At 42.7% G+C, this 20,788-nt stretch overlaps 1 protein-coding gene across 1 annotated transcript in view; it reads right to left on the bottom strand.

Annotated features, from left to right (window-relative positions):
• Rbl1 (RB transcriptional corepressor like 1) overlaps positions 1 to 20,788 on the bottom strand; it is a 55,963-nt gene that overhangs the window by 33,925 nt on the left and 1,250 nt on the right. The window contains exons 2-11 of the mRNA XM_051143663.1: positions 16,805 to 16,938; positions 14,196 to 14,396; positions 13,773 to 13,837; positions 13,557 to 13,685; positions 13,296 to 13,456; positions 9,496 to 9,545; positions 8,421 to 8,607; positions 7,514 to 7,680; positions 2,007 to 2,119; positions 1,742 to 1,845 (exon numbers count right to left, since the gene is read on the bottom strand). Of these exons, the coding sequence (XP_050999620.1) occupies positions 1,742 to 1,845; positions 2,007 to 2,119; positions 7,514 to 7,680; positions 8,421 to 8,607; positions 9,496 to 9,545; positions 13,296 to 13,456; positions 13,557 to 13,685; positions 13,773 to 13,837; positions 14,196 to 14,396; positions 16,805 to 16,938 (1,311 nt within the window). The remainder of the gene's footprint in view (positions 1 to 1,741; positions 1,846 to 2,006; positions 2,120 to 7,513; positions 7,681 to 8,420; positions 8,608 to 9,495; positions 9,546 to 13,295; positions 13,457 to 13,556; positions 13,686 to 13,772; positions 13,838 to 14,195; positions 14,397 to 16,804; positions 16,939 to 20,788) is intronic.

Raw genomic sequence — 20,788 nt, forward strand, 5'->3', positions numbered from 1 at the left:
ATCAGACTTGTTTAAAGAACACTCCCCCTTTTTAAAAATAAAAAACAAATACTAATTTATAATTTAAGAATCTTTGAGTTGTAAACAAATAAACAGATTAATTGTTAGCTTAATAGTTTGAGGGTCAGAGTGTCTATCATCAGGAAATGGGAATGCAGGCCATAGAAAGCTCCCGTGCAGGGAGAGAGCACTAATGGTATACCAAAGATGATGTTTCCATATTTCACCTTTCTACTTGAGATGGATAGCCTGGAGGTGTCAAAATCAACAGGAGAAATTAAAAAATAAGATTCTGTCCACGGCTGCCATAAACTGCTGATTCCCCAGAACGGCCTGTGGAGCCTGCCAGGGACACCCTCCAACAGCGAAACCCCCAGGTGCACAGCTGTGTGCGGACCACCCAGGCTCACGCTAAACACCAGATGTGAAACTTCCAGAACTGGTTAGAAAACCTGCGGCCCTGTCGAAGGGACAATCCAATTCTTTTTTAAAAAGTCTATGAAGCTAACTGTAAGACAGAATGGAAAGTGCACAAAGAAGCTATGAGCAAGTTTAAAGAACAGCTAATGCCAAGTCAGTTGACGTCTTCTGAGAAAGAAGTCAGGCAAAACATTTAAGGGAAAAAAATCATTAGAAAAAAGGAGAGAATGATTTTTGGTTGGAAAACAAAAAAGACCTCAGTCAGCACATTTACTTTCTGAAAGCTTCCAAGAGGCTAAAGATAACTCCGCTCAGGGAAAATTGAGGACTGAACATCAGGCCTGGAAAAATCAGTCCAGTGAACGTAAGCAGGCATATGCTCAGCTTGCTAAAGACGGTGACTTCAGTATGACAATGGCGTGAAGTCTTGGGAAGGGCAAAGGGCTAAAGTTGGACCAAGTGATCTCATTGGTTGTGGTGTGAAACAATCAGGTGACATCATTGAGAATTAAGACAGAAGACGGAGCTGTCTTCGTGATTAGGCACAAGAAATCAATTAGGTCTTAATGTCTCGAGTTGTTGTCAAATTTAAAAACGATGAAGTTGGTTAGCATTTGATATTCGGTTCCTTTTTCTGGAGCTGATGGACTGTTGCCCGTTGAATACACTTCTACTGGTACTTTCAAGTCCTGGCAGTGGAGATTCCTGCCAAGTTTTGCTTAAGAACTGGAGACAAGACTGTCCATGCAGATGTGGTGGTGAATCCTTCTGCCTTTGATGGAGGCAGACAGACCATGAGGCCCAGTGACAGCTACTGTGGGTGTGTGAGGCCTTTACACTGGTGACAGCTACTGTGGGTGTGTGAGGCCTTTACACTGATGACAACTAGTGTGTGTGTGTTAGGTCTTTACACTGATAACACTTACGTGTGAGTGTGCACCTTTGTGTTCTGGACCAGAAATACTTTCATAGCTGTTGCAGAGCTATGGTACAACTGTGTTTTCAAAGAAGCTTCTAGACTCATCATGTAAGGTCTGATTCCTAGGCATAAATTATGTGTAGAGTAGATGGTTGTACATATAGGTTCATGTCATAACAGCTTTTTATAATAGGAACAAAGACATTTACACACTTTTCTCATAATCTTTTTCTTTTTCATCAACTAAAAACTAAGACATGATGTACAAAGCCTGTGCATTTTTGTATAGAACAAAAATTCTATTTTTCTTAAAAGGAGAAAACAAACAAACAAAAAAAGCCCACTACTTCCCAGGCCGAAGTCTAGGCCTTGCTGCCGGCTGGGAGGGGGGGGTTTACTTACTGACATGTCCATTCCATGAAGTCTCCGTGTTTCCTGGACCATTATGGTCTCTAATATTTTATAATACAGGATTTCTGCTAGTTTTAGTCTGTTTACAGCAAAGTCTATAGGAAATAAAGGAAAGCATGTGGTATTGAAATTGTGATGACAATTAAACGGCAAACACTTAAACTTAAATTGGTACATTAAATGTAAGAGAAGGGAAGGACTTCTACTTTGGGGGACATATTCTCCACACCCACTGCCGCCAATGTTAATTTCTTACCTATGTGAGATCCTGGCTGTTTATCTGTGGACTGCGTATAGTGTTGGCAGAAAGTCTCTCCTATTCCTTTCACTATTTTTATAATGTTTTCCAGAGGATTCCTCATACAAGATCTATAAAATACAAGAGAAGCCTACGCATCAGAAAAAAACCCAGATTACCAACCGTCCTCAGGATTCTTCAAGAACCACTCTAAGGCTACGATGTAGCTCAGGGAACAGACTGCTTGCCTGGCACCTGAGACCACGGAACACACATGTACACTTACATATGTGGGCATTGGCACATGCACACCTCCCACACACACTCAGAGAGAAAGAGTCTGGTGAGCTCAGCATTGGGATACAGAATCATGAAGGTCATGAGTTCAAGACCAGCCTGGGCTATACAGCTAAAGAACAAACAAAACTCAAAAACTAAAAACAGTGTTTAGTGGCCAAGGTTCTATTTTCAGTTATGAGCTTGTAAATGTAAATTAAGCGATATATATTTGGCAACACATAATAAAGATGTGTAATCCCAGTAAATTTTTATATTAAAATTAATGAGGCCAGGGATGATGGCGCACACCTTTAATCCTAGCACTTGGGAGGCAGAGGCAGGTGGATCTCTGTGAGTTCAAGGCCTGGTCTATGAAGTAAGTACAGGACTGTTTTGAAAAAACAAAGCAAACAAACAAGCAAAAAACAAAAACAAAACAAAATACCCTCCAACAATAATAATTAAAAAAAAAATAATAATGCAATTTGACATGTTAAAAATTACATGTAAATTTCTAAAAATTTGACTACCCTATGTACATTATATAAATACAAGCAGTGATAATATCTTTGTGACTGGCTTATTTTATTTAGTATACTCAAGGCTGGCATACTGTGGCAAATGCCTGGCTTTCCTTTCTTTTAGAGGCTAAATAGTATCTTATTCCATGTCTAGTTATACTGCTTTCTCTGATTCATTCACCTGTGGACATTCTGCTTCTACAGTTTGATGATTGTGAATAATGTTGCAAGGAATACAATGTACAAATGTCCCTTTAAATCCTGCTTTCAGCAGGTGAGAGGCAGAGGCAGGCAGAGCTCTTTGAGCTCCAGGCTATCCAGGACTATACAGTGAGACCCCGTGTCAACAACAACAAAACACACACGACAACATAAAATCTGACTTTAAACTTTCTGAATATATTTTCCTGAACTGGTATTAGCCGAGTTGTAATAACCAACTTTTACTTTAAAAACATTACTGTGTGATGGTTTGTATGTGCACACCAGGAGACAACTCGGGGGAGTTGGTTGGTTCTCTTTCCACCATGGGATAAAACTCAGGCTATCAGGATTGTGCAATAAACACTTTAACCAAAAGCCACCTCACCAGCCTGAATTTTACTATTCTGAGAAAACATACCATTTTCCACTATGATTGCACCATAGAACGTCAAAGAATTCTAATTTCTTCCTGTTCTCACTAACACTCGTGACCCTATCTTTTAATTTTTGGGTAGACTGAAAGATACGACAATCTTGATGGACAGGAGGTAACTGCTCACTGAGGGTTTGATTTGAATGTCTCTAGTTAATGATGCATGCTGTTCTTTGACATGCTTATTAACCATTTGTTTGTCTCTCCTGAAAAGTATCTGAGTGCTTTAAACATTTTTATTTTTTAAATTATAAACTTGGGCTGGGAGAGACGGCTCAGTGGTTAAGAGCCCTGGCTGTTCTTCCAGAGGTCCTGAGTTCAACTCCCAGCAACCACATGGTGGCTCACAACCACCTGTAATGGAATCTGATGCCCTCTTCTGATGTGCATGAAGACAGAACACTCATGCATAAAATAAATAAAACTTTTAAACAAGTATAAGTTTATTAATTTTGTGTGGATGAAGGGAGGTGCAGTCAGGCACGTGTGAAGGTCAGAGGGAACTTTGAGGGAGTTGGTTCTTGGGATTGAACTAGCAGCCCGCTTTAAGCATTTTAATCATGTTATTTTGCTGGGTGTGGCAGCACATATGTAGTGCCTGCTTGTACACGAGATGCATGTAGGGTGAGAGCCTGACGTGGGTGCTGGGTATCAATTCTAGGGTCTCTGCAAAAGCAGTAAGCACTATTTGCTGCTGACCCCTCTCTCTGTCCCAGGAACATCTGTTATTTTTCATAATATTTGTTTGTTTTATGAATGTGTAAGCACATGAGGAGGTCAGAAGAATCCAGGAGTCAGCTCTCTCCTTCCTCATGTGGATCCTAGACATCAAACTCAGGTCGTCAAGTTTGGCAGCAAAAGATGAAGGATGTGTAGTCCTTCTGAGCTGTCTCACTGGCCTTGAATTCATTTTTTAACACTGTACAATATTCATGTTAAAAATATTGCATAATGTCTTCATTCTTCTGCATAAAAATATTTTGTTTTCCAGACATCATTTCTTTATCTTCTTTACCTACTGTACAGTCTTGCCACTGCTATCAAAAATCATTTGACCATACATACATACACACAATTTTATTTCTCTCCATTTTGTTTCCCTGGTTCACATCTGTCTAGGTCAATACCACTTTAGTTTGATTTTTGAAGCTTTGTACTATTTTACCATTTTTGAAATAAGGTGTGAAGCCTCCAGTTTTCTTCCTTTTCAAGGTTCTTTTGATTATTTAGGGTCCCCTGAATTTGAAAGATTTTTTTCTTTAGGTTTGTTGTTATAGTTTGGGGTTTGTTTTTTTTTTTTTTTTTAGTTTTCGAGACAGGGTTTCTCTGTGTAGCCTTGGCTGTCCTGGACTCGCTTTGTAGACCAGGCTGGCCTTGAACTCACAGCGATCCGCCTGCCTCTGCCTCCCGAGTGCTGGGATTAAAGGCATGCGCCACCACGCCCGGCTTCGGTTTGTTTGTTTTTTAGACATGGTCTCACATAGCCCAGGCTGCTCCTGAACTTACCATGTAGCCAAAAATGACTTGAGGTCTGCTCCACCTACTTTTGTCCCCCAAGAGCTGGGACTGCAGGCATGCACCCCCACACCTGGGTCTGGTGTCTGTCTTTTTGTCCTTTTCATCCTATGCCTCCTTTCTTCTGTGGCTGTGACATGCTCGCACAGTGGCCTTGCCATTTCTTTTCAGTTACTCAAGTGCAGAAAGTTCAGTACAGACCAATCCACTCAACAGCTGTAAGAGTGGGTCTTCATCACAGGCTTCCAGCCTTACACACAACTTCTCTTCTGAAATATCCTTGAGACTACAGACTACTTTGTCAGCTTTCTTATTACCTAAAGGTTTAGGGGACAAGGGGAGTGCAGTTGGTCCTCAGCTTTTGCCAAGAAACACAAGTTTCCTTTCTCTTCTGATTTTTAGGGCGGGTTCCCTAGGGATAACTTTAGTTTCATGAGGATCTTTCCCCAGTTATCAAGAACTCTGAAAAATAGAAGGATTGGGCAGCATTTCCTAATTCTGTTTAAAGCCTGCGAACCCCCAGGGACTTTCCTAGGAAGGTGCCTTTGTTTTTTGGTTTTTTGTTTTTTTGGTTTTTGTTTTGTTTTTTTAATGAACATAACATATCTACCTACTTACCCCATTTGTTCTCTCTTAACACTGACTTCTATTTCTTTATTTCTTTGTTTATTTATTTATTTATTTACTTACTTACTTACTTTTTGAGACAGTGTCTCATGCAGTTCAAGATGTATCCAAGGAGGATGACTGAGCCCTGACCCTCCATCTCCAGCTCTCCAGTGATGGGATTACAAGTGAAGAGCATCACGATTGGCTCCCCCTCCCCTCTCTTTTCCACAGATATTTTATTTATGTGTATATTTCACATTCCTAGAAAATTAATCCCAGGACTTTCATTTATGTGTTTTAATACCCTACTTTTTCAAGTTCACCATGCTAGGTCCTGTCATGCCTGCTGACCTTGTCAGTACAATGCAATCAAACCAAGGGGCAGGAGCAGATCCCTCCACTACTGCTCTAGGTCTCTGAGCTGCACACAGCATCTCCAGCAACCACTCTACTCTCTCTCCCTATGGGGCTTACTGCAGATTTGCCAACTCTGATTAAAAATGACTACGAAGTCTAACCCTGGCTGAGCATCAGTTAGAATCTGATGACTTCGAGGTGTGACTTTTCCCCCTTTCTTTATTAGTTTCTATGGACCTCTGTGCACTTCTGTGTGGACACCACAGGTCAGCCTTGGGTATCAATCCTCGGAAACTGGCCACTTTGTTTTTTCCCATAGGCTTTCCCACCAGCTTGGGTTCTCAGGTGGGCGAGGCTGGCTAGCCAGCGAGTCCCAGGGATCCTGTTGTCTCTGCCTCCGTGGTGATGTGCTCTACGAAGGCATGCCAACACACTCAGCTTCTTTAATGGTTTCTGGGTACCAATCTCAGGGCCTCGGCACTTTACCAAATGAGTTACCTCCACAGCCCCTGAAAGTTATCTTTTAAAACCATCCAGAGCTCATGTAAGCAAGAAGTACTTTTCTTCCTGCTCAGTCATCACGGGAAAGAGGAGTGGGCCGCAGAGGCAGGGCAGCCTAAGTTACTTGCTAATTCTCAGAGGACAGCAACAGTAGCCTGGGCCTGGAAATGCTGCCCATTCTCTCCCTGGCCCTGCTTGCTTATTTTTAAGACAAAGTATCATGTGACCTCAGCTAGCCTTGAACTCCCGATCATGGTGCCTCACAGAAGAACAGAGGACAGAGCCCAGCATAGAACACTAATGTGCACGACTGCAGTCTGACCAAGCAGCCTCTCCCAGGACCATTCTTGCTCAAGGCCATACCTGAATCAACCTTTCCTTTCCTGACCACTGATTTAGACATTTATAACGTGAAATCATCTCTCTCCTCGAAGGCAGCTGCCGATCATTATTTTTCTGATTCTCATTATTTTCTTATTTCATTATGAATCAGGAAAGAATGGTCTCTGATCTGGCTTCATCCTACCATCTTTACCAGGAAACATACTTCTTAAAACAGAATTCCGTAAAATTCCATTATATACTATGGTCAGTAGGTGGCCAGTCACACCTGGGATGGCCACACAGGCTGAACTCATTTAAAATGAACGATGGGCTAGCAAGACAGCACTTGCCTCTAAGCATAACGAGCATAATTCAATATCTGCGACCAGCATGCTGGAGGAAACTGACTTCCACACGATGCCCTCTGACCTCTACAAATACACCATGGCACTCAACCCTTCCCCCATAGGTAAATAAATGAGTGAAAAAAACATTAAAAAAAAAAAAAAAACAAAAACAAATAAAGTCAACTAAGAAAGAATAAACACAGGGGTGGAATATCAGCACTCAATAAACTTTTATACTGGAAAGCCTATTATTCTGCAAAATAACATAATTTTCAATAAGTATTTCTGCCAAGATGCCAATAAATTTTATGATCAAACTGATGTAAAATTTGCCACATTCGCTCGCAGTATCAAAATTTCTGAATATGTCAAAAACACAAATGAACAAAGAATCTCATTTTAATAAAACATTTAGAAAAATGACATTTTACTTACTCAAAAATATTCAGAAGTTGCTCACTTGGTGCATTTCTTAGTCCAGCCACAATACTCTGTAAGCGGCTTACACTTTGAGTGGCTGAAGCAACAGGTGTAGTGACTGCCTCTTTTTCTTGTAAATAACGACGTCCAGTAAGTGGGGTAGAAGGTGCAAATGATCGGTTCTGTCAGAAAAGAAAAGTGTGAAATTAAGGAATGAGCTCCTCTGACCTTCCATGTGATACGGTATACACTGTATCTTTTCTATTCATGTTTACAGGGATGTTACTTATTCTCAGGTGATCACCAAATGTCCAGCAATACTATGCTACTGACATTTGTACGGCCGAATCACACTTCACATCTATAGGCTCACTTCTCTCACTGTTTTAATTTTACACATGAGGAAACAGGCAGGTAAGTAAGAAATTTGACTAATGAAGTCAATAGAAAGGCTTGGAAGCAGGCTCCCACTCCCTGCAGAAGTGAATTTTCCATTAGACGTTGTCTTCTAATAAATCTCACAAATAAACACGGAATTAAGCCTTGGCCCTCAACCCCCCCACCCTACAGTTACATAGCAGAAGTCTGAGAAAGGCAGTTTGTGCCAAGCACAGGAAAGTAAGCTATGATTCTGAAGCAACATAACACAGGCTGAGCTGAAGCAAAGAGACTCGTAAGAAAGTTTAAGTTTTATGTTAAAAGACACATATTATAACAAACCCAGGTGTGCTTGTAAAATATCTAAAGTAAGACTAATAGGCAGCCTAAGTACTATAGTTTAGAAATTACCTTTTCAAGCCTTCATGGGAAGTATGAATTAGTAGGAGAAATGCAGTATTTACAAGACGCCTCTGCTGTTAGGAGAAGGACAGAGAGAAAAGACAAGCACCCTCAGAGCTGAGGCCAGGCTAGGCTACGTCACCTTCTCAAAGTGTTGCTGCAGGTTGCACTCCACACTGGCCTGGGACGTCAGTTTCCCAAATGGGGTGTCAGCAGTGAACTTTCGAGGTGTTCCAATTTCCTCTTCTGCATCTGCTCCCAGAAAGATCCTCTCGTCGAAGTCCCCAACAGTCAGAACGTATTGCTCATACTCCTTGTTCACCGCCTTGCTGCAAACAGAGCCGCTGTCAGTGGCCGCAAGAGAGCTGAGCCGCGCAAGGCGCCTAGCTGGGCATGAAAGCATGTCCACCATACGGTGCACAGTGATGACTTTGTGCTTTGCTGACCTTCGCGTTCCTCATAATCCCAGAGCTTCCTATCAGATTATGAACAGTCGTGAGAGTCACAGCAGTGACTTACTCTGAAGTATAGGTCGAAGGAGACCGTATACTTAACTCTAAAACAGTGACACTGACTTGAGAACAGAGTGTAGCATCTTATCACTGAGAAAGTAATAGTGGCTTTGAAATGGGGATATTTGCAATTGCGAATGCTGATGAACTGGAATATAAATTCAAACACAGATGTCATTAGGTATATTTATGAGTTCTCACAGGAGTATAGTTGTTTCAAATGCACATATTTCTTTCTTTATTTTTGGTTTTTTTGAGACAGGGTTTCTCTGTGTAGCCTTGGCTGCCGTGGACTCACTCTGTAGACCAGGCTGGCCTTGAACTCACAGAAATCCTCCTGCCTCTGCCTCCTGAGTGCTGGGATCATAGGTGTGTGCCACAGGGCCTGGCACGAATGTTTCTTAAATGTTTTTTAGCTAACAAGGCTTAATGACAACTGTAATTCATGCCATTAAAGCAAGATTCTGAATTTGAAGGAGTCAGCTTTATATTTATGTTTCACTAAACAATTTTCAACAGATCATTACTGTCGGTCTGTGATATGTCTGACAGTACCTGGGTTAAATATTTTCTGATTGTCTATAAGATCTCATGTACCTGAGGCTGCCCTTAACCCCACTGTGTAGCCAATGCTGGCCTTGAACTTCTGATCTTCCTGCTACCGTGAACCGAGTGCTGACATTACACCCATCTGTAAAAACTTACCTATTATCAGTAAAACTAGAAAGGTCCAAGAGACATTCACCTTTTAAAATCTGCCAACAAAAAATAATTTAGGGAATATTAACAAATAGAAAAATGAGATTCCTTTGATATTTCATATATATAAGACACATGTAAATTTTTTATTAAACATTTCAGATCAGGGGCTGAAGACAAGGCTCAGCAGTTAAGAGCACTGGCTGCTCTTACAAAAGACCTGGATTCTGTTCCTAGCACCCACAGAGTCACTCATAGCTACTTGTAACTCCACTTCTAGGGGGCCAATGCCTCTTGTGACTTGAGGGTTCGTGCACACATGTTGGTGCTCATATACCTAGGCACACACATAGGAAATTAAATAAATATTTAAGAAAATTTATACCAATAAAACCTCCAGCATGAAATACTAAGGCAAACTTAAAGTCAAATTTTATTGTCCTCCAGCACTATCCCCCAAATAAAACCAAATCAAGAGTATCTGGGCTTTAATGGTGCTACATACGAATTCGGGCCAGCACTCACACTAAGTGATAACTACGCCACTGTGCTACACAGGCCCCAAGGGAAGTTTTCAAAATACTTCAAGCTTAGTCTACGACAATGCTTTCAAACATTTAAAAATATTTTTATTCTTAAGACCTGCACCCAGCTACAAAGCAAGCGCATGACAGCCAAAGCTACACAGAGAGACCCTGTCTTGAAAAACAAAACGAAAAACAAAAACAAAGAAAAAAGAACTGCGCCCAGGCATGGTGGCACATGTCTGTAATGCCAGCACTCAGGAAGGCAGACGCAGGCAGATCTCTGAGTTTGAGGCCAGCCTGGTCTACAAAGTGAGTTTAAGACAACCAAGGCAACAGAGAGACAACCTGTCTCAAAAAGAACAGAACAACAAAACAAAAAAAGAAAAGAATTAGATGTCTCGTAAATCCTCCCCAATCCACTCCTACCTCTCTTCACTTTTTAAAATAACCCATTGACTCCAGCTTGTGTTGCCCACATGCCTGGCCGTAGGGTCATCCACTGGAGTGTGGCTACGCTATCATGAGCGCCACCTTTACAGACTCTCCCTCTCCTGAAGTGATCGGCTAACCATAGTTCCTTGGTTAGGGACGGGGCTCTTCCCATTCCATACTAGAATGCTGGCTGGGTTGACCTTGGGCAGGCAACCGCAGCTGCTGTGAACTCACTGAGTGGAGTGGTTCTGTCATGTCCAAAAGATGAGGTGAAGGGTCACTGGACCAGGGCATACTGCATCTGGCCAACACACGTTTTAAACATTTGCTCTGCTGGAGATGCTAAACACGCCTACAAGAATCTATGACTTACACACCCTCCAGGACAGGGAAACAAAATACAAAGTTTGGGGGAGAAGAAACCAATTAGGAAAGGCTTTGTGTTTAAAGAAAATATCATGGGCTGCCACGCCAACTCCAGTAGAATCTGTGTGACCTGTTCCCCAGACTGAGGCAAAAACGTCAAAAGAAGTTCTCCTAGAATGAGTCCTGGTGCTCTTGCCTAAGGCAGTGTCCTTAGCTGTAGTTTCTTGGCAATTACTTTTATCTCTTTTGTTCTCTTTCTCTTTCATGAGATGTTCCTGATAGCTCGAGCTGAGATGCCAAGCGAAAAACTAGATATGAAAATGACCCCAGACAGAGTCAGCAGCCGTGACCCTCCCTACCTCTGAGGAAAGTAGTGCTCTATCACGCTATAGAAAAATGTTTTGCTAGGGGATCTCGTGAATTATTTACAAAACTCTTCCAACAGCAAAAACTCCATATGGCAATGCCTATGTTATCGAAGTAGGCTTTGGTATGCTCCCAGATACAGGAGTCCGTATAGCTTGGCTATTACTCCACATCCACTTCTGCCTTACACGGGAGGGCGATAGAGGGATTATAATTCATGAAAAGAATGTGTCTTGGTTTTTCCTAAATGGGGCTGAGCGCCTTGAACGGGCTCAGCCTCCTTGGTGTGTTCTTTTTAAAAAGAATCAAAAGATTTAAAAGAAACAACTAACAAAGCTGCTGGCCTGATTAAATGCTGTAGGGTTGAGTAACAGGAATTTAGATTATTTAGTGAAATGATATGGGCAGGATATTGACCATAAAGTGCCTACATGTAGAAAAAGAAGTCTCCAGAAGAGGATTAAAACGGTTTGAATTCACCCCTTGAAGGTTCACATAAGACTTAGGCACTAGATGTTAGACAATAAATAACCGCAAGAATTCATTAGCCTGCACCTGCTCGTGGTGTATGCTATTAACTCTGGATGGTCTTATGCTTTCTGTGCCAAGTAATTAAAATCGATGATGTTATCTGTTCTATCTGGGATTGCTTCGCTGAAGCCATCTTCCAACAACAGTTGTATCCGCAAAGACACACGTTTCACTGTGTATAAATATCCTTGCCTGAAAGCTGCAAAATACACTCAGATTCAAACTGCCCCTACGTTTGTCTCTGTCTGTCACCACAGAATCCTTACCCCCAAGTCTTGGAGGACCCTCGTCCCAGGGACACCCTTACCCGGCTGGGGTGGCCTGAGGCAATGGGCCTGAGAGGGGCTCAACAGATACAGGCACTAGCCGCACAAACCTGGGAACATGATTTCGATGACGTCTGGAATCCACTTAAAGGAGGAAGCAAACCACTGACTCCATCAAGCTGTCCTCTGACCTCCACACGTGCTGTGGCATGTGCACCTACATGTACACCACAGGCATCCATGCACACATACAACAATTATACCTAAAAACATTAAGCTAGGCAGTGGAGGCACACACCTTTAATCCCAACGCTTGGGGCGGAGAGAACAACCAACACTAAGCTGGAGGCCAGTGTGGTCTACAGCGCTAGTTCCAGGACAGCCAGGGATACACTGAGAAAAGCTGTCTCAAACAAACAAACAAACAAACAACAACAAGTCCATAAAAATCTCTTCTTACTAAGTGGGGACCAGAATGATGTCCTACACCAAACCCTTTCACTCCAAAGAAATGACAAGGCCTACTTGAATTACGTGACTCAGGGGTGAAGAAGTAAGTTGATAACTCCTCCGTGATAAACTAATTCAGAAACATAAAAACTGACAATTAATTAGGGAGAAAAATTCAGAATGCAGGTAAGTAGCCTGCAAACAGTTTCCTGCTTTATTTACGCAGAATTCGAGCAACAGCTGCAGCTGAGTGTCGTGGCACATGCATTTAATGCTTGGAAGGCAGAGGCAGGCATATCTCTGTGACTTCAGGATCAGCTTGCTCTGCACAGTGACTTCCAGGACGGCCACAGGTAAAAAGCCAAGAGAAAGAGAGAGAGAAAAAAAAGTCTCCAAAAACTGAGAGAGAGAAAGGGGGTGGGGAGCAATTGTTGTATAATATTATAATACTTTTAATAAACAGCAGCTATTCAAACTATTATGTCAGAAAGTCAGTCAGCTTCCTCTGACCTCATGCTTTTCATGATCCCTTGTTCAGAGAATGCTGGTTTCTGTCAGAGCCTCCTAACTGCTGGCAGTGCATTTCCCTGACATGACACACAGCTGAGCACTTTCTTTAACCACTCAGTTTCTCTTGAGACTGGGGGACAGTGTTGTGCCACAGCTGAACCGAAAGGCCTTGGACGCCCTGGAGCTGGAGTTACAGGAGGCTGTGAGCCACCACGCAGGTGCTGGGAGTGAACCTGGGTCTTCTGCAAGCGCAGTCTGTGCACCTCACTTCTGAGCCATCTCTCCAGCCCCAGAGCAGGGCGTGTGCGCATGGCTCCTAGCTGCGGCTGACGCTGGCATCTTACTCCACTCTCAGTACCTTCTTGTCAAGGAGTTTGGCGATGTACGGCTTGAAGTAGTGCTCCTTTATCCCTTTGGCCTCCACCGTTAGCCCATCGTGCAGATCGCAGAGCACAGCAAGGATGCAGGGAGGCTCTGCTGCAGCTCTGAAGTCCGCAGCGTGGAAGTCACACGGTAAACCTAGGTGACAGAGCGTGAGGGATAGGAGGGACAAAACAACAGTCAATTTTTACACAGTTTCTAAAAGTTTATAATTACTTTTCAAAAATAAACATTTTACCTTTAAATGACGGATTTAACAAGTCTCGTCTATTTGGGCACATAATAGCATTGGCAAAAATCAGGTCCAAGCAGCACAGAAGTAAATGATATGAGTTTACTAAATCATCACCAATCATACGAAAATTACCTTTATAAGAAAAACAAAGTTACAATCCAGAAAGCTCTCATCACCAAGCCCAGAGCAGCAATGTAAAGCACTGAGAAGGGAGCCTACCCTTAGTGTACACAAACAGTGTCCAGCAGAAGTTAAAGAGGTCCTTAGCACTGCACGGGAGTCTCCTAAAAGAAAAACAGCGTTTAGTTTGCTTATTAGATGTTTGTTTGTTTGTTTGCTAAGCATTGAAAGAACAAACATTAAAAAAAAAAAAAAGAACAAACATAAATGAGTCAGTCAAATTCCATGTACAACTCCACTCTGGAGACAGATGACTCAGGAACTGACTTGGTGAAGATTTCAGTATGCATTGAACAATTAGATTAGAGAAAAATAATTAAAGGATTACCTTAATTTTGAAATATAAGTAATTGTCTATGAATTTCAAAAGAAATTTAAGTCTTTGCAGAAAGGTAAAATGTAGACTTTTATAAAGTCTCCTAATAGTTTTGCATCACAAATATATGCAATTAAGGGTCTCACCTCTGCTTCCTGCTCCGTGGCAACTTTGGCAGCTCTTCATATGGATTTTGAAATATATCTAAAAAGATGGGCTCAAATTTTTTAAAAATTACAGTAGATACTTCAAAATTTCTTTCCAGCCTTTCTATGCGCTCACGGAATTCTTGTGGTGCATTTGCCATGTCCATCCACTTCTTCATTTTACTAAAAAACTGTATTAAGCTTTAAAAAAAAGATAGATAGAAAAGAAAGAAAAGACAACTTCAAAGTTAAGTCCATACAATGGATTGAAAATGATATTCTCAGCCGGGCATGGTGGTGCACGCCTTTAATTCCAGCGCTCGGGAGGCAGAGGCAGGTGGATCACTGTGAGTTCAAGGCCAGCCTGGTCTACAAAATGAGTCCAGGACAGCCAAGGCTTCACAGAGAAACCCTCTCTCTCGAAAAAAAAAAAAAAAAAAAAAAAGATATTCTCTTCATGACTAAAAGTCTTTATTTTCAAAGTCTAAACCTATGAAGAAGCAAACAAGATAAACCCTCACCCCTAGCTTAAACTCTTACTCCCTGCACTACAAATCATCCTGGGACCCAGGATCATCATGGCGATTGAGGAAACGGAAATGACAGCTATAGTGGAAGTTTTGGTTTCTTTAGAAACTCAGTATGTTATGTAAACATATTCTTTGTTTTCATCCCAGCTGTGGGATATGGGGCTGCTTTATGCTTGAGTTTGTCCACAGATGTTAATTATGAATGTCTTGTGCTCTGAGAGGAGGCGTGACCTTTGCCAGCTGCAGATAGTTTAATTCTGAAGACTGAGAGGGAACAGATGCCAGAGCCCAGTGAGGGCCAGGGGCGTGTGAAGAAGGCAACTGCTGCTCTCCTGCTGCTGCTGATTTCTCCTGTGGCTGCATGTGCTGTTTGCTGGACTGCTGGATATCCTGACCACAAAGACTGGACTTGCCCCAAGGACCTACATCCCTAAACAGCAGGAAGTAGTAAAGAAACATATGCTGCCCCTTTCCCTCTAGCCTTCTCTCTCCTACCTAGTGTTGGGGGGTTGGAAGATATTAGGGTGGAAGGGAGGTAGAGTCATAAGGAACCCAAATAAAATAGATTTTTAAAAAGGTGCTAGAGACAGCAGTCTTTCATGATGCAGGCAATAAAATCACCTACCTAGTTCTTTCATCCTCTACACCTAGGCATGTTCCCCATGTCATTCATGAAATAAATGTTTCACAACAACTTATAGGTTCACAGTCAGTTAGAAGAAAACAAGGCTTCCAAACAAAAAGCTGTCACCAGACAGACCATTATGGGTTGGGAGTAAAATTCAGGTGTTTGAGTTCTTTCTGTTTGTTTTTAAGACAGGGCTTCTCTTGTAGCTCCCGCTGTCCTGGAACCCACTCTGTACCTCAGTCGGAGCTCTGCCTGCCTCTGATGCTCAGGTGCTAGAATTTACGGCGCTGTGCACGTATCTTCTTCACATGCATGCCACGTCTGAGCAAGTGCAAAAGGAAAGAAGGAACAACCGAGCCCTTTGAAATGGAGTCACGAGGAGCTGTAAGCTCCCTGATGGGCGCTGGGAACCAGATTCAGGTTCTCTGCAAGGCCAGGAGCGCTTACGCGCTGCGCCACGTCTCCACAACCTCCACTGTAAGTTGTGAGACAGAGCTGTCTTTTTGACTGCACTGGATAGCCAAGCACCCCCAGGATTTGCCTGCCTCAGTCCTCCAGATCTGAGGTTGAGAGGACTCAAAGATTTTTTAAATTGGTTAAACCCTCGGTATAAGAGACAAGCAGTTGGGCAGACCCAGGGAGTAACTGGGCTACATTCCCTCCTGAACTAACACCATACCGTCCCTAGCAACCCACTCAGATGGCCACTGAAACTATGGCCAAAGGCCACACAGTCAGGTGGACCTCCGTAACCACGGATGGCCTCAGCTCCTCTCTCAGGGTCATAAAGTTCCTTGAAGAAACAGACTTAAAAGTTAGGAACACAGCTGTAAGGAGATTTGGGCTCACATCTAGCTGCAAAGAAGAGCCCCACTAGAGATAGCGTTGCCTAGTGACTGACCAGAAGGATCCCACGGGAGGTAGAGTTGCTAAGAGACCCAGTTTTATGGCACATTCCTTCCTGCCCACTGGAGACAGGGTTACTAAGAAACCACACACTTCCCTGGACAAGGTAGTGAGCAAAGAGAACAAAGAAAGCTAAGCCATGGGCGGTCTTGACGCCTTTTTCTGTAGCCTGTCACCTTTAGACTTTAGACTTTCCTATGTTTCTCAACCAAAAGGTGATTGCCAGGCTAGGACCTCCCTGCTTTGGGGGCGTTGGGAGGAAAGGGACTTATAAAAAGCCCACACATCAACATCCCAGAGCTCACTTCTCAATACTATTGAATTGGTGTTGGTCGCAACCCAGCTCAAGCCAAAATTTAAGATTCCTCTTGCAGTTCCAGTGGTTTCAACTCCTGGTGGACTTTTGGGGATCTGGGTGTAACGTGGTTCCAGGCCCTGAGAAACCTGTCACTCGGGCTTGTGTTGCGGGTACCCTACCACAAGCCACCTCTCTGGCCCAAACTCAACACTTCCAAACCAGCAGTCAGAAAAGCAAAACGTTTCACCTTAACTTAGCCGAGCGTAGTATTCTGGTCAGTGAAACACAGTTTCCTTCCATGACGCCCTTCCCCACGGTAGGAATGATGCTCTTGCGGCAAGCAACATATAAAGAGCATGCCAGCCAGTGTACGACTTCTCCCTGCAGGCCAACGCAAACACAGCACAAAGACACCTTAAAATGCAGTCTGGAAGAGGCCTTGCGACTTCATCTGTTGAAAACCTGAGAAAATAAGGCGAATACAGTTCCAAACACCACTACAGACCTCCACACTCTTCTCCTTGCTCCTAGAACCGGAGTATGGAAAAAAAAAACCAACACATTTTTAAAACCTTCTAAATCTAAAAATACATCTCTTTTTCAATTCCAAATTTAGTCTTACTGAAAGAGTCCTACTAAAAACAAAAACAAACAAATAAATAAAAAACAAAAAACAAGAGTTCTACTAAAATTTCTTTGTATTATCTTTGTGTTTTTTTGTTTTTTTCTTTGTTGTTTATTGTTTTTCAAGGCAGGGTTTCTCTGTGTAGCCTTGGCTATATTAGAACTAGCTCTGCAGACTAGGCTGGCCTTGAACTAACAGAGACCCGCCTGCCTCGGCCTCCTGAGTGCTGGGATTAAAGGTGTGCACTAAACTGGTATCTTTCTCAGTTTTAAAACATCAGTCATATATATATATATATATGTTTGTTTGTTTTTCCAAGACAGGGTTTCTTTGTGTGCCTTGGCTGTCTTGTACTCAACTTTGTAGACCAGGCTGGCCTTGAACTGAGAGAGATTTGCCTGCCTCCCTGAATGTTGGGATTAAAGGTGAGTGCCACCATGCCCAGATCACGAATCATATTCTTTTTTTTTTTTTTGGTTTTCGAGACAAGGTTTCTCTATGTTATCTTGGATGTCCTGGATTCGCTTTGTAGACCAGGCTCACAGTGATCCACCTGTCTCTGCCTCCACAGTGTTGGGTTTAAAGGCGTGCGCCACCACACATGGCTACCAATCATATTCTCGAAGATATTTATCCTTTTCCATTATTTAAGTTTTATATTTCTTTTTAGCAAATTTGGCAAAGGAAAAAAAGATTAGAAAGTTGGCAAGGATGTCACACGTCAAAAATGTTTATATTAGTGTATAATGTGTTCCTGTAATATACTATACAGTACATTAATACATTGATATTAATACCCACAATATAAAGGACAATGTCAGGTAATTTGTGAGGTAATGATTTGGGACATTATTTATTCCATAGTAAATTATCTTTAAGCTACTAAGTTTAGTGCTCTACCACCAAAGAAATCTCAGTTTACAAGCTCTAAAAAAGTAATGACTGGTAATTCAACACTTAATTTTCTGTTCTTGACTTCAGACATCTTCAAGTTGAAAATACCTCTTGACTGGATGAAATGCAGTTGAAGTTGAGGATTAGGAATTACAGACACAGACCCCCAAACAAGACATGAACAAGGATGACGCCAACAGACACGCTAATGTGGAAGGGAGGACGTAGACAAAAGGCTACAGACGACACGGGAAGGAGCAGCACAGCATTGGTGCCGCAACAACAAATGGTCAGCCCAGAAAACATAAACATATACCCGGAGCAGGCTGTACTTACATCTTGGGAAATATACACACACATATGGAACAATCAGTAAAGAAAACATAAACATATACCCGGAGCAGGCTGTACTTACATATTGGGAAATATACACACACATATGGAACAATCAGTAAAGAAAACATAAACATATACCCGGAGCAGGCTGTACTTACATATTTGGAAATATACACACACATATGGAACAATCAGTAAAGAAAAAGGCCATGGATTTGATAGAAAGCACAGAGGGGAAGTGCGTGGGATGGGACGGAGGGAGGAACGGGATAGGGAGAAGGATGCGATTAGAATCTCAAGAAAAGTACTAGCACTAAAAAGAATCATGGGCCTTGCTGTGCAGGCTTCAAGACCTCAGCTTGACGCCTGGAACCCATGTAAGTGTGGACGGAGAGCGCTGACTCAGCTGACGCTGTCCTCCGGCCTCCACACATGGGCCAAGGCATGTGTCCCCTGTTATCAAACTAAAATTTCATTTACAATTATTTTGTGATAGGGTTGGAGATGCACCTCAGTGGTAAAGTGCTTAAAAGAACAAAACAATGAAACCCTGTCTCAAAAAGCAAAAACAAACAAATAAATAAAATAATCGAAGAGAAAGTGTGGGAAAGTACAGTATAGTAACTGACTTTGACCTAGGAGTCAACAAAAACTTCACAGAGGAAGATTTAAACCTGCTAAGTAGTGGGGCTGGAGTGATGGCTCAGAGGTTAAGAGCACTGTCTGTTCTTCCAGAGGTCCTAAGTTCAATTCCCAGCAACCACATGGTGGCTCACAACCATCTATCTAATGAGATCTAATGTCTTCTTCCTGGCCTGCAGGACTACATGCAGGCAGAGCACTGTGTACATAATAATAAATAAACCTTTTTAAATGTAAGTAAAGGGAAACTGTCAGTAGGAGCTCCTGAGGTGCATTAGACAGGGACAGAGACTGGAGAGAGGGTTCCTAGGGGGCAGCAGAGACAGGAAGATGCCTTTACTTCAACTTCCTTTCCAACAGCTAAAACAAGAAAAGGAATAAGGAACAAAATCCAGGGCAGAATACCCCCAAACGCACTTCATATAGCTGTGCTTTCTAAAGCAAACACAAGGCATCAATCAGCTCTGCCTGACTATGGATGCAGAACTTAGGTCATTAGCCCTCTCTGCAGTTATAGCTGAAGGGAAATGCCCAGGCAGAGCGGCCTGCAGAACGCACACGCCTTGGACTGAGTTTAACATACTTAAGGATGTGAAGCAAGTGTCTAGTTTGAGTGACTTCGCCACTCAAGGTACTTAGGAATGCTCATCTGAGGAGAGGAAATAAAGGTCTGGGAGATTAGAATGCTTCCTGAGGGTTTCAGGACCAACATATTTTCAATCGTGGTGCCATTAAAATTACCCTTACTTTTTTGAATACTGTGTGTGCATGCACATGTGTGTAAATGTGCTTACCCATTCCTGTGTGCATGAATGAAGGCCAGAGATAGATGTTGGGTGTCTTCATCTATCCCTCACAACCTTTTGAGACAGAGTCTCTCACTGAAGCCGGAGCTCCGTGTTTCAGCTAGATTGGCAGGCCTGGCTTCGCCCCTCCATTTCTCATAACCTGCAACCCCCAGGTTACAGAGCAGGCGGCCACTGCTCCTGCTTTTTCTTGGCTGCTGGGATGTGGGTTCTCTGCTTGCAGAGCAAGCACTTCGTCCACGGAGCCAGCTCTCCAATGCTTTCACATTTTCTGTTTCCTAGTTATGCGCCTCCTGTTGCACGTCACTGTCTTTTATTCAGTCTACGCTGCCTTCTCCCGGAAGCATGCTAGGTCTGCCTCAGGTACAACAGTCAACTCCCTGTTTCCAGCTCCATGCCTCTGAGCACTGACAGGCTGAGTCAGGAAGTCTGTGTGTGAGTCCAGCCCTGTGTCTAATGAAAGCCCTTGCACATCCCAGGGATGTGCTGAAACAGTCTGTCTTGATGCCTCCTGGGGACGGTTCCAGTACCCCAGAAGACACCAAAATCCAATAATGTTCAAGTCCCTGATTTATTTTTGTTAAAGATTTGTTTATTTACTGTTATGTACACAGTGATGTGCCTACACACACACCTGCAGGCCTTAAGAGGGCATCATCACATTACAGATGGTTGTGAGCCACCATGTGGTTACTGGGAATTGAATTCAGGACCTCTGAAGAGCAGTCAGTGCCCTTAACATCTGAGCCATCTCTCCAGCCCTCAGGTCCCTGATTTAAAATGGCAACGCATTTGCACATAAACTAGGATCATCTCTAGATTACCTGGTGTATTGATGTAAAAGCTATGTAAACAATCATACGATATTGTTTGCGGAATGACAAGTCTGTTCATACACAGGACAAACACAATTTTCCCCCAAATCCTT

Source organism: Acomys russatus, chromosome 4 (genome assembly GCF_903995435.1).
Source record: "Acomys russatus chromosome 4, mAcoRus1.1, whole genome shotgun sequence".
NCBI lineage: Eukaryota > Metazoa > Chordata > Mammalia > Rodentia > Muridae > Acomys > Acomys russatus.